Source organism: Diorhabda carinulata, chromosome X (assembly GCF_026250575.1).
Source record: "Diorhabda carinulata isolate Delta chromosome X, icDioCari1.1, whole genome shotgun sequence".
In the NCBI taxonomy this organism is placed as follows: Eukaryota; Metazoa; Arthropoda; class Insecta; order Coleoptera; family Chrysomelidae; genus Diorhabda; species Diorhabda carinulata.
Genome location: NC_079472.1, coordinates 35723426 through 35735892, shown reverse-complemented (window position 1 = coordinate 35735892; position 12467 = coordinate 35723426). Strand labels below are relative to the sequence as shown.

The following is a 12467-nucleotide window of genomic DNA, read 5'->3' as shown; positions in this document are numbered from 1 at the left end:
TTTCTTGTTCACACTATTATGACACCACTAGAAGGAAATGAGATAGAAGAGATTGAATGGGGCTTAACCACCCTTTTAAGGGATAGAGCACTTATGTGCAATCAAAACTCATATAACATTGACTGAAAAAAGTAAATATCGGACTGTTGGGATGAGTGAAAACACTATTAGAAATGAAAAACTTGCACTAAGATTCTCAAGAAAGATTGTAACAGCATGAACAGCTCAAAAACTCAAACTAGTGAAAAAAGAAGATTCAAAAGTGTCTGCAAGGCAGTACTAAAGTTTCAGTAAAACGTCACGCCACATCAAGCATACAGACTTTTTCTATACTTTCGACAGTCATTTATCATTTGGTTCCAATTCAAATGAATTATGTTTGAATAAAGTACAATAATAATGAACCAAAAATCAAGGGATGAAAAAGATACATGAAGTTTTAGGTTAGTATTTGATTGATACGTAGTTTGTTGGTGAAACCTTGAAAAAAAAGAGGAATAATAAAAGTAAACCCGCACCATAGCGTATTTGTTCCTGTTATAAATATCTTGAGCCCTCCTACAATAAAGCTGTGTTACGTTCATGTCAAAACGTTATAAACAAACCAACTCCCTACCTCTTTCTCGTTAGTAATGTCTAAGTAATCAGCTTATCCATATCTCTTCTTGTTCAAAATTGTATTCAAGTGCAATAATGTTTTCTCAAATTAATATGGATAAAAATTTTCTGTGAGTATATGTTTTTTTTAATATGAAATTTATTATTTTTGATAATATGTTAGTAAGGAATATGGAGAATTATGCATAAATTACAACGTTACTGATGTAGCTATGGGGTGTCCAGATTATAAGCCTGCATCATTTGTTGAAAATGCTCTTAATGGAATTGTTCGCAACCATCGTGTTTTTGAGCATCAATATACCGATTTAAGTGTAAGTTTTTTCACCCTCAACATAAGTGTTATAAAATTTACGAGGTTGGTTTTCACTCTTTCTACTAATAACTAAAACATTTTCTGCCATTTTTTCTTAGCGCACCATATAAAGGAGCGAATTAAAATTTTTTTTAGATATTTTGGCATTGAAATAATCGATTTCGAAGATCATCTCCAAGAACAAATCTTATTATGCAATTTTGTACGATTATATTGTTTGTTTTTAGATATGATTATTTTAAAAATAGCAAAGTTTCCGTTTACATTTACATAATTGATTATTTTGAACTTGTAATTAAAATTTAATATCCAGTGTCTCCAGATTTTATTGATGTTTCTGTATTTCGTGAATAACGGATTCTTCATCAATTTTGGAGATTTTGTTTTAATTAATCCGGTTAAAATGATACGTGAAAAAGACAAAGAAATTGTAATAATGAGACTACAATTGAATCGTTTATAGGGTTATCCAAGTCTTGTGCACAATTTCTCAAAGGTGTATTCACAACTGCTGAACAAAAATTTAACTAAAGAAGAAATATTGATAACTGCTGGATCTAGTGAAGCACTGTTTTGTGCTGTTCTCAGTTTGGTATCTCCTGGTGATGAAGTCATCATATTTGAACCATTCTTCTTGGTGTTTGAAACCCTCGTGAAAATGGCGCAAGGTGTTCCCAAATATACAAAATTGAAATGGGTAAGATAGATACTCAATAATAATTTTGTTTTTATATCTTGTACATAACTTTCGCGAAATTTGAGGATGTTGAATTCACCTTTATATAACCTTAAACTCCAGACATAAGTTAGTAACTACTTAGGCCGACCGCCCACGATGCAACTATTTGCAAACCAGTTGATCTTGCAACGGTTTGGCCGCCTCGGCAACGTTTAATAGCGAGGAGCCACACACGAGGTGACTCGAATGAAGCTAGTTGTACTTGATCATGATTCCGCGGTCGATCATTTGGTTATCAAATATTTATTTTATTTTTTCAATATGAGCGATCAAGAAGTACACCTCAAATTTGTGGGAGAAGTTGACATTCGATAAAAAGCTATAAACGTTCTATCTGCCTGAGACAGTTTTTGTGCAGCTACGAACAGTCTAGAGTTCACATTTTGACTTAGGTATGGATGGATCCAATATTCTCTCTGTATCCTGCGTTTTCTACGGTATTGATAATAATCAATGAAGTCTTCCTCATCTGAGTCTGAATACATTGCAAAATTACGTTTCACTGCTGCACCAACTAATTTAATAGTGATTACGAGTCGTATCCGTGTGCGTTCAAAAATTTTATTTTGATAGCAAAACTGTTGCAACTGATTTGCAGCCTTTGTTTCGAAACAGTTGCATCGTGGAAGGTTGATCTTGAGCTTTCAGCTCTTTGCATGAATTTAAAATTATTGAAAATCTTTTCAGTACTTATTCTTATTTTTATTAAAGATAATAACATCATATTGAAATAAATTGTTAAACATTTTCTCTTCAAATCCATGGGTTAAATAAATTTAATTTGCCTTAAAGTAAAATTAATTCTAAGCCTATGATATTGTTTGATTTGTGCAAAAACTATTCATTATCACTTGAAAACTACAATGCTTATTTCATTTAATTATTTTGATTAAAGTTTGAATATTAGAAACAAAGATTCATCTAATTTAAGTAAGTGTTTTAAGTTTGAAAATAATTTGCGGTGTTTTTGAAAATTTAAATCTAATTAAATCACTCTTAACAAACTTCAAATTAGAGTGAGGAAAAGAAAGTGAATAAATATTTTAAAACTTGGGTGTTGAAAACAAAAAAGCCTTTCATTCGCAAAAACGGGTCCAAGGTCAGTCAGGAGTTGTCATATAATAACAAAAACAATTGATTATTGATTCTCAAATCGAAAATATTTATTATGGAGACAATAAATTCAAACTTATTTATGACAATTATTCTATACTATATTTTTTTCTGTATATTAGAAAAAAATTTTATTTAGCTGCTTTAAATTTGCATTCAAATGAACTAAGACACTCAGTTATGTGAATACTTTCTACTCAAATAATCACGTTACTGCTCATTAAATAAGTGGAAAACGTAATTTGAGCTCAAAATTCTCAAAAAGAAAATATATACCAATGAATGCTTTCAATAATTTAGTATTGTGTTGCTTATTTTGATGACAAAATCTGACAACGTGATGTCCTGGACCTTACTGCCAAGTTCACAAGCACACGCTCTCAAGCTAATGCAGATTGCGAGTAAAAACTCAGTCTCATTTGTAAGACTGATGAGGAACGTGTATTGAACTGAGTTACGACATCATAGATGAGAATAATCTGAGTTTTGGTGTAAATGGAAAGCAGCCATTGTCTCTAACAATTCGCACCATTTAAATTTCAGACAATTTTTCACGGTCTAACATCAAACCAAGTGTATTTGACCATTAATTGGAGATGAAAATGTTAAACATTTTTAAATTATGGAATATTCATTAAAATACGTCTTGAATTAAGACTTTTTTAAATTGCAAATCAATACAACCAATTTTCATCCAATATTTTATAGAGCTTAGGCTAAACGGAAGCATTAAGCATTTAGATACTATTTACGAAGTAATCGTATTCTTTTTAAATTCATTTTCACATAAGTAATGTGATATGAATCGTAGATGAACATTAATCCGAAAAATCAAACATCGGCTGATTGGAAAGTAGATGAAGAAGAATTGTCGCGATTATTTAACGAAAAAACCAAAGTTGTTATAGTAAATACTCCTCACAACCCTACGGGAAAAGTATTTACCTATGAAGAACTCACTATTATTGCTGATTTATGTAAAAAATGGGATGTTATATGCATAGCCGATGAAGTGTACGAGCATATGGTGTATAAACCATGCAAACATATTAGAATTGGTGAGTTTATTAGTTCTTTGGTTTTAAATACGATTTTTTTTTGGTTAAAATATTTGTAACGTTACCTCACTGATTTCTATTTTATATAGCTAATTTCAACAATAGCGATTATTTATTATACGAGGGCCTGTCTGTATATTTTAAGATGCTAAGAAACTACAATAACTGCATTATTGAATACCCGATCCTTAAATAGTGGGACCTGAGTAGCTACTATCACAGAATAGATAGTGGTACGATTTTTTATCGAAATATTGATGTGTCAAGGTAAATCGGTGTAACATGCCATAAATGAGAGCAAAATACAAATTATGGTTCTAAATATCAATTTTGGTATGGTACTATTACTGAATAACTAACTCTTACATATATGATAGAAGCCAATACGTTTCAACAATAGAACTTAGATTTTGAACAAGCTGTCCAAGTTCAAAACTTGCTTGGATTAAATTAAAAGCACAATCAATTAAGCGCCCACGCATTTTAGACGGCAGCCACATTTGAATCTTAGTTTGTTTTGACGAGCTTGAAGCAGCCAATTGATTGGGTAAATAGTCTTTTTGTGATGTAAAATGTTTTTCAATATCGCAAGTACCACTATGCCCAATAATAAAATTTGGGCGACACTTTGAGTTCGAATCCAGCATCTACCCTACTAATTTTAGTGATATTTCAATGTAGACAACTGAATAAGTTGGTATATGAAAGTTTGTCTTGATATAGCCTAGAAAAATATACGCTTTATTGAGAACTAATATGAATGAATCAATCTGGTATAATTAAAGTTGACAAGGAAATTTCAAAGGCCCAAAAAATCCTTAGAGGTTTATCCCACTCCTGTTTAATTTTTAGTAGAAAAAATTCTTTGAAGAAGCCCTTGTTCAACTATATACGATATGCCGATGATACACTCCTGATAGCTGATAACATGATCTCCAGACGCTCCTGGACATAGTTGGAATACACAATCGACTTATGGGAATCAATATAGCTAGGAGATTAAACGGGTAACAAAGTTTAACTATCTAGCAACATGGTTATGCGAAGACTGGTCATCAGGCGTGGAGATCAAGTGCGGGATAGAAAAAGCAAGGAGTTCATTCTTTAAATTCAAAAAGTATGGAAGGCTGGACACTAAAAGTTAACACCATGAATAGATTGGGAGCATTTGAGCTGTGAGTCCCATGGAAGACAAGAAAAACCTACGAAGACATTCTGAGGAGAATTGGAAGAGAATGTAAATAAATAGCTGGCACGATAAAATGTAGAACCAGACGTACTATTTGGCTTTTGATAGAAGAAAATATAGAGGGAGGAAGGGGATTGAGCAGAAAAAGAATTTCGTGGCTCTAGAATATCAAAGTTGGACAGGGATAAGAACCACAGTTCTTGTCGCATGGTCACGTTACGTACGATCGAAATTTCTGTTGGATCCGCAGAAGTTAATTCAATTTTACATGATAATTTTTTAGTGAAAAAAATATTACTGTTAGGTGCCACACACGCAGATTGATTTCCATAAGTGCATAGATGTATGTGGTGATTATTTATTTTCTTAAAATGACTTGTAGTTTTTTCGTGTATCCAAATATATAGCGTCACATATGAATTATTTCCGAAAATATTAATTTATTTTTATTTTTAATTAGATCGTACAAATTTAGATCTGATTACTCACCCATTGCTGATTATTGTAAAGTCGGTGTATCTAAATTAAATGTTGAGACATACAATTTTTCTTAAGTTGATAAGCTCGTTATACAATAGATCTTCATTATACTGTTTTTACGATGATGTTAGTGGAACTATTAAAAAATATGTTATAAATTTATTAGTTTGAATTTACTTGAAAGATAATTCGTTGAAACTACTCTATGGAAATTAGTAAACATGAAATAATTTTTGAGAATCGGCAAGATACCAGCTTAAAAAAGTTGAGTACTAAGATATAAGTAGGAATAAGGAATATTTTTAACAAGCTTATATAAGCTTCATTTGTATCTGAGTTTGTGAGCTGTTTTGTTGTGTAATTTTCCTTTATGGTTTATCATTGTTAGTATATCCCACCACTTAAATTGCGTTTGTTAGCCGAGCGGGCTAATGCGTCAACTTCAAGCTTCTTAGTTTTAAAGCTGTGTTTTTAAAGCGTTTGTTTAGTTTTTCTTTAAACTATAATTATTCATTAGTAAAATGTCGATTAATTACTAATGTGAAATCATGAAAGATATATGCACACAATTAGGTGACGTTTAATGGGATTAAAAATATATCTTTTTGCTTTGACTATAGATATATTAAAATATTTGAAATGCGCAATAGTTGTACAAATAAAATATCAATATTTATTTCCCAATAAAAATATTCAAGCACTTAGAAATGAATAATTACATTACATTCTGGAGATAATTAATGAAAAATTTGATTGTCAATATTAGTACGATTAACGAAAGTATTTTTCATAGGGAATTTGTAAACAAGTATGATAAATGCTTTTAAACATTCGGTCATTCAAGATAACGTTCAAAACACTGTAGAAGTCATCAACAAGAGTTTCTGTGGATTTTTTATGTTCATTCAACATGAATCGTCTTTTAGGAATCATTTAATACATTCCGATTTCATAAATCAAAATAAGAGATGAATAAAGAGAAGGGCGAATGATACAAGAGGAGATATTCGATACCGTTCCTCAATCTGTATACTTTATAGTGAAAGACAATAATTTTAAGCGCTATCAGAAAAAATTGGCTGATAATAAGTTAAATTATGATAAGGGACAATAAAAACGATAAAACGATTAAATTATAAATTAATCTAGAAAAGTGACCATATCAAAATAAAAAAGTCTCAAGTACCTAATGTGAATCTAAAAAGAAATTAATTAAAAAAGAAAAGGATTGAACAAAAGTTCTCATATAAAGAAATATACAGAAGAGATTGAAACTCTCTAAAGAATCAAAGATATAGAAGAACATATTAAGAAGTGTCGAGATTATATAGAAATTATAATAAAACAACATAAGGGAATATCTTTATTATGTATGTGTGTGATTCAATGTATGATATACTATGCGATCCAAGGAATCTATTTTTCCATTTTGCGTTCCCTTGCAGTGGAAATGACTGAGGATGCTCAGTATTTACATCTGATTAATTAATCCCAGTTCTCTTAGAAAGCTTAGTATATGGGATTACTATAACTACCAGACATTTTCATCTTCTATTTCATACGCTTCCAGGTGTATGTTAAAGTTTCCTTAAAAGAGTTCAAGTCCTTCTAGACTCCCGAAACACATTGCATTGGTGGGTAACTTCATTCTTCGCACCTAATTTGTTTAACTTGTACGGGAATTTCCAAACAATCTTGTATACAAGATGATAATCTCCTGATTGCGATAATTCCTTTGTTGAACTGGAAACTTCTTCAATTGCATATATTTTTGCTTGAAAGATACTTAGTGTATTGCCCAATGATTATTTATCAAATGCCAATTAACAGCTTTAAGCTAGAGTTCCAATCCATCAAATTGGATGAAATCAGGTGGAAGGCAACGTTTACTAAAAGAATGATGGGGAACAATATGAAGTTTTACAAGGCATCAGAGCTACTGCTGAGACAGACTGTACTTGAAAGAGATATCCATCGTAACAAGGTCTATATTACATGAATATTATGGAAGCTCACCAAAGGAAACAAAGAATAACATAAAGAAAGGAAAGAAGCTTCAAATATTGAATTCCACGTCTTTTGTACAATAAAGTAAGTGAGCCAGAATGCAAATAAACAAGAGAAAACGAAGATTTAAGCTTTAAAGTCACCATGGGAAGGTAAAACCAAACGACAGATTATTATTATTGTATTGTTGGGTCATACCATGCTCAACTAATTTTATTATTTTTATGAATGTTTTTGTTAGATATTATGTTTTAGCTACACTTCCCGATATGTTCGAAAGGACGGTCACTATAGGAGCTTGTGAAAAATCGTTTGGAGTCACTGGTTGGCAGGTTGGTTTTGCATATGGAGATCAACGTATGATTGAGAAATTACAAACTCTACATCAGTATACAGTTTTCTCTGCTTGCACGCCAATACAAGTAAGGTGTTTTCTATTATATTCATGACACTGCATGGTTAGGGTCATTTAGTTTGGTTCCAATGCTCCTTTTTGTTTTTTTCAATGGGTGAAAAACAAGGCTTCGGTTTATTTTGTGTTAGATTTATTGTACAGTTGTGCTGTAGTTTCCAGGTGAACTTAAAATTATCAAAACACGTGTGTATGAGTCAAGATCTAGTGCATTCTTAACGTTTTTGAATGAATGAAAGAGAAATTGTTATATAATCCTTGATTAAGTGTAAGAGATGTGGCGAATGTCGTAACTATTTGTTTATTTGTATATTTATTATAACAGATACTGAGAATTTTACTACACACTAACGCACTCACAAGAAGAAATAAAATTCATTCCTCTAAGCCTTCAAAAATCAGATTGATGAGGGAATTAACTATCTTAGTTACAAGGAAAAGGAAATGACTTTTCCACAAACTGTACACTCGCTCTTACTCCATCATTTGCTCCAATAGAACTCCTTAACAACACACAAGTTGGAGGATACCGAAATAATCACATTTTTGGATTAATATTGCGAATAATTTTTGTGGATAATACTTTAAGTGACAGCTTCTTGGAAAAATTCTCTAATTAGGCTTGGTTATACCTTTCATTAATAAACCTAAAATCATATCGCTCTACAGATCAGTTGCCGTTATCTGCACCAACTGAAACCAAATATTGATGACGTGGACGATACAAAAAGTTACCAAAGACTAGAATGTGGTGGTATTGTATACGTGTAATTACAGCATTCGTAGATTTCTTAGAAAAAAAATTGTTTTGGTGAACATAGTCGAAGATAGAACGTTTTCAAAAAAATCGTAATCACTTTTAATGCAACTGAGAAAATTTTTGATTGAAGAAATGTCATTGTTTCACTGAACTTGATACTCTCTTTCAAGTGCTAGATTATATATAGTTAATATAGTAGATGGGGTTCTCGGAATGGGTTGTTGAATCCATTAGTCTTTGGTCCCTTCTTGTTCTTTGAACTCTATATGTGATCCTCGAAAAATAAAAACGATTAATTTGTATGAATTAATTACATTTGAAAGTGTGAGAAGTAAAAAACTAGTTAATGAGCATTGTGCTCTTTTTAATTTTGAGGTATTTATAATCGATTTAATTTTAGGCGGCATTTGCAAAAATTTTTCAAGAAGTATATGATAGGATGATGAATAGTAAGTCATATTTTGAAGTTTTTGGAGAAGACTTGAAAGAAAAGCGTGATTATTTTCTTAAAAATTTACATGGTACCGATTTCAATCCTATTGTTCCAGAAGGAGGAATGTATGTCATGATAGATATATCAAAACATGGTAATTCTTAACCTGTATAGTTATATAATATATTCTTCATATGTTAATACGTATTTTTTTGGTTAGGTATGGCAATAATGAATTTGTTTGAAATCTAGTGAACGTCATGTTACCATCTTAAATTTTTTGAAGACGCTTTTTTAGGCTTCAATTTATAATATATTAAACTCGATTTTAATGTCGCATGAATTTGAAACTATGTACAATTATTATGGAGGACATTACAATTCCAGAAGTTCGTTTTCACCAGAGTAGTAAATAGTGAAAATATTGATATAAAAGAAGGAATTTGAATTGAAATTATTTTTAATTCATACATAACAGATACTCCGGACATCTGAAAATTAGTTTGATTTGTTTTAGTGGCTGGAACTGATCTATCCGAGGAACAAGACAAATTTTTGGACGAAAAGTTTATCAAACGACTAGTAAAAAAGCATTCATTAAAAGTATTTCCTTTAACAATTTCCTGCACCAAAGATAATAAAAAAAATTTTGAAACGTTTATAAGAATTTGTTTTGTTAAGGTGAGTAATGCTCAATAACTTCTGAACAACTTTTTGCACTGATCTAAATCAAATAAAATTTTGAAGCTGTTTTTTCTCAACCTCCAATCGCACTTTGCAGACGCTATGTTGTTATTCAGGCTCAGTCGGCGTTGTGCTACAGCCACGTAAATGTTTCCGCCATTATTATTGCTTCCGCCTAGTGTAAATTGAGAAGTGTGATTCGTTTTCTAAGCTGAAGGCCATAGTGTTGCAGAAATGAGTCGTGTGTATGGGGAAAACATCGTGAGTGATGGTGTTGTGTGTGCATGGTGTCGTAAGTTTAAAGATGGCCGTAATGATGTGCATGATGAAGGGGGCCAAGGACGAAAATATATCGTTTCAAACGACCTGGTTCAACGAGTTGGCAGAATGGTTAAAGAAAAACGCAGATTCACCATTACTGCTTTGTCTACGAAATTTCCAGAAGTTCCAAGGTCTGTTCTGTACACTATTGTTACTGAACGGTTGGCTTACAATAGCGGCAACTTTCTCTGAAGAAGGTATTGAAAAGCTCATCGGTGATTATGTCGAAAAGTAACCGTATGTGTACCAATGTTTTGGAGATAAAATTATTGTTTTGTTTGAACTTTTATTCATAGTCTATCGGAGTTTGGTAAGAAACGGTTCTCGTATAATATAGTGAGCGATAAATTTATTGAATTTTGTTACCTAAATATTTCTGGAATTTCATTTTGCGCTCAGTTATAGAGCGCTATGGATAAAGCTTTTGAGAAAGTACCCAGAGCGAAAATATGGTAAAATTTGGAAAGAAGAAACATAAATGTAATTATGAGGCTTTATAGACGAAATGTCAATTATGTTATTGGTAAAAGCCTAATTTCAGAAACTTCAGAAACCACAGAAGAAATGAGACAAGGTGGTGGTTTGCCTTTCAACATATTTCTAGACAACATATTGAGTATAAGCTCAATAAACAAAAAGAAAGTGTACGTTGAATAGAAAATTCTGCAAGTAGTGAAAATATCTGAAAGAGCTAATGCTGATCATATACTACTTATTGCCGAAAACATTCAAGATTTACAGAAAAACTTTGATATCTGAAACAATATACCAAAGCAGCTTGATATTATAATGAATGTTGAAAAGACTGCAGTTATGATACTCAAACAATAAACTGAAAAATAGAAAGATATAGGATTAAAAGCAACACAAAAAACACAAATAGAAAGTACAATCAATGCTAAGAAAATTGAAAACGTCTTACATGCATATAAAAGTATGAACTACTGTGTGATTAATGGAAAAGAAGTTTCAAGCAACACGAAACCGAATGAAAGAAGTCCATAGATTAATATTGACTTACTGCTGTGAAACGTTAAACATTAATAGACAGAAACCATCACAACCCGCAGAGAAGAAATATCTAGGTATCTGAGCGGATAAATTGAAAAATGAACAAATACGATAAGTTTTGAAAAACATGTCACTCATGCAGTTCATTGAGCAAAGACAATTAAGTTGAAGGAGGCATTAACAAGATTCAAGATTAGTACAGAAAGTATGGGAAGCCAAATAAGGCAAAAAAAGCAAGACCTAAAGCGATATGGGACAAAGTAATTGGTAATATACTTGAGAAAAGAGACACAGTATGGAGAAGAACAAAAATAACAGCATTTAATAAAAAAGAATAGACAAAAGTTGTATTTAGCACATAAATTTAAACTTGCACCACTCAACAATATGTGGTATATGTAGATCCGATTATATATGAGTTATATAGATTTTTCGTTTAATCCACTTCTTAAGAAAATGCGACAATCCTTCTAAAGATTATTTTAGAGATTTTGTTATTTATTAACAAGCTACCCCATGAGAAGATCTTTTAAAATCACCGTAACTATATATAATATTTCTAGAAACTAACAATTTATCCTGCTTTTACTACAATCAATAGATGAACCTTCAAAATTACACTGTCTGTAGCGCGTTTCGATAACCAAGTTGTCATCTTTAGAAACCAAAGATATACTGAAACACATGTTACTTTAATTGTGAGTGTTTGTTTAGGGGTAGCAGAACACAGAGTGTTTGGTATTAGTATTTCGATGGTTCCAGAAACTTCATCTTAGTAACTTATTGCCTTATACATTTTATATCAGCTGACAAGGAGAATTTATCCATTTGATAATAAAAAATTCTAGCTTAATGATTGTATTTTAATTTCAAGGAACTTTCTACGTTGGATTCTTGTTTATCCATTCTTAAGAGATTCGCTAGTGTTGAACAAGCGCTAAAAGAAAACATAGCAACCTAAATTTGTCAGAATTCACTTCCAAAAGTTTAATCAAGATAATATTTGTATTATGTAGCATTGAACTATTTTTTATATAGGTGGAATTAAAACTTTTTTCTAATAGAATGAAGGAAATATAATTAACCATTCCTATCACTTCATACCAAAGGAAAATATGTGAAAGATCATTTGTCTGACACTATTTACCTTATTATTATTCACGTTCGGTGAAAACTTCTTGATTACAGCACATTATATTCAACTGCATTCTAACAACCAATCTGGCGATAAAATTATTTTTTTAGAGAGAGACTGAGAATCGATGGTGGATTTTTGTGAGGAGGGAGGTTTGTTGGAGTAGGCCCTGATATAGGAATAGCTCCTCT

General features: G+C 31.5%; 1 protein-coding gene across 1 annotated transcript; it reads left to right on the top strand.

Annotated features, from left to right (window-relative positions):
• The first annotated feature begins 616 nt into the window (after positions 1 to 616).
• Positions 617 to 12207, top strand: LOC130901892 (kynurenine aminotransferase-like). Its single transcript, XM_057813552.1, has 8 exons — positions 617 to 728; positions 782 to 932; positions 1398 to 1631; positions 3598 to 3844; positions 7776 to 7942; positions 9093 to 9279; positions 9643 to 9806; positions 12016 to 12207. The coding sequence occupies exons 1-8, from the start codon at positions 694 to 696 to the stop codon at positions 12100 to 12102; spliced, it is 1272 nt and encodes a 423-aa protein (XP_057669535.1). The 5' UTR covers positions 617 to 693; the 3' UTR covers positions 12103 to 12207.
• Positions 12208 to 12467: the final 260 nt, after the last annotated feature.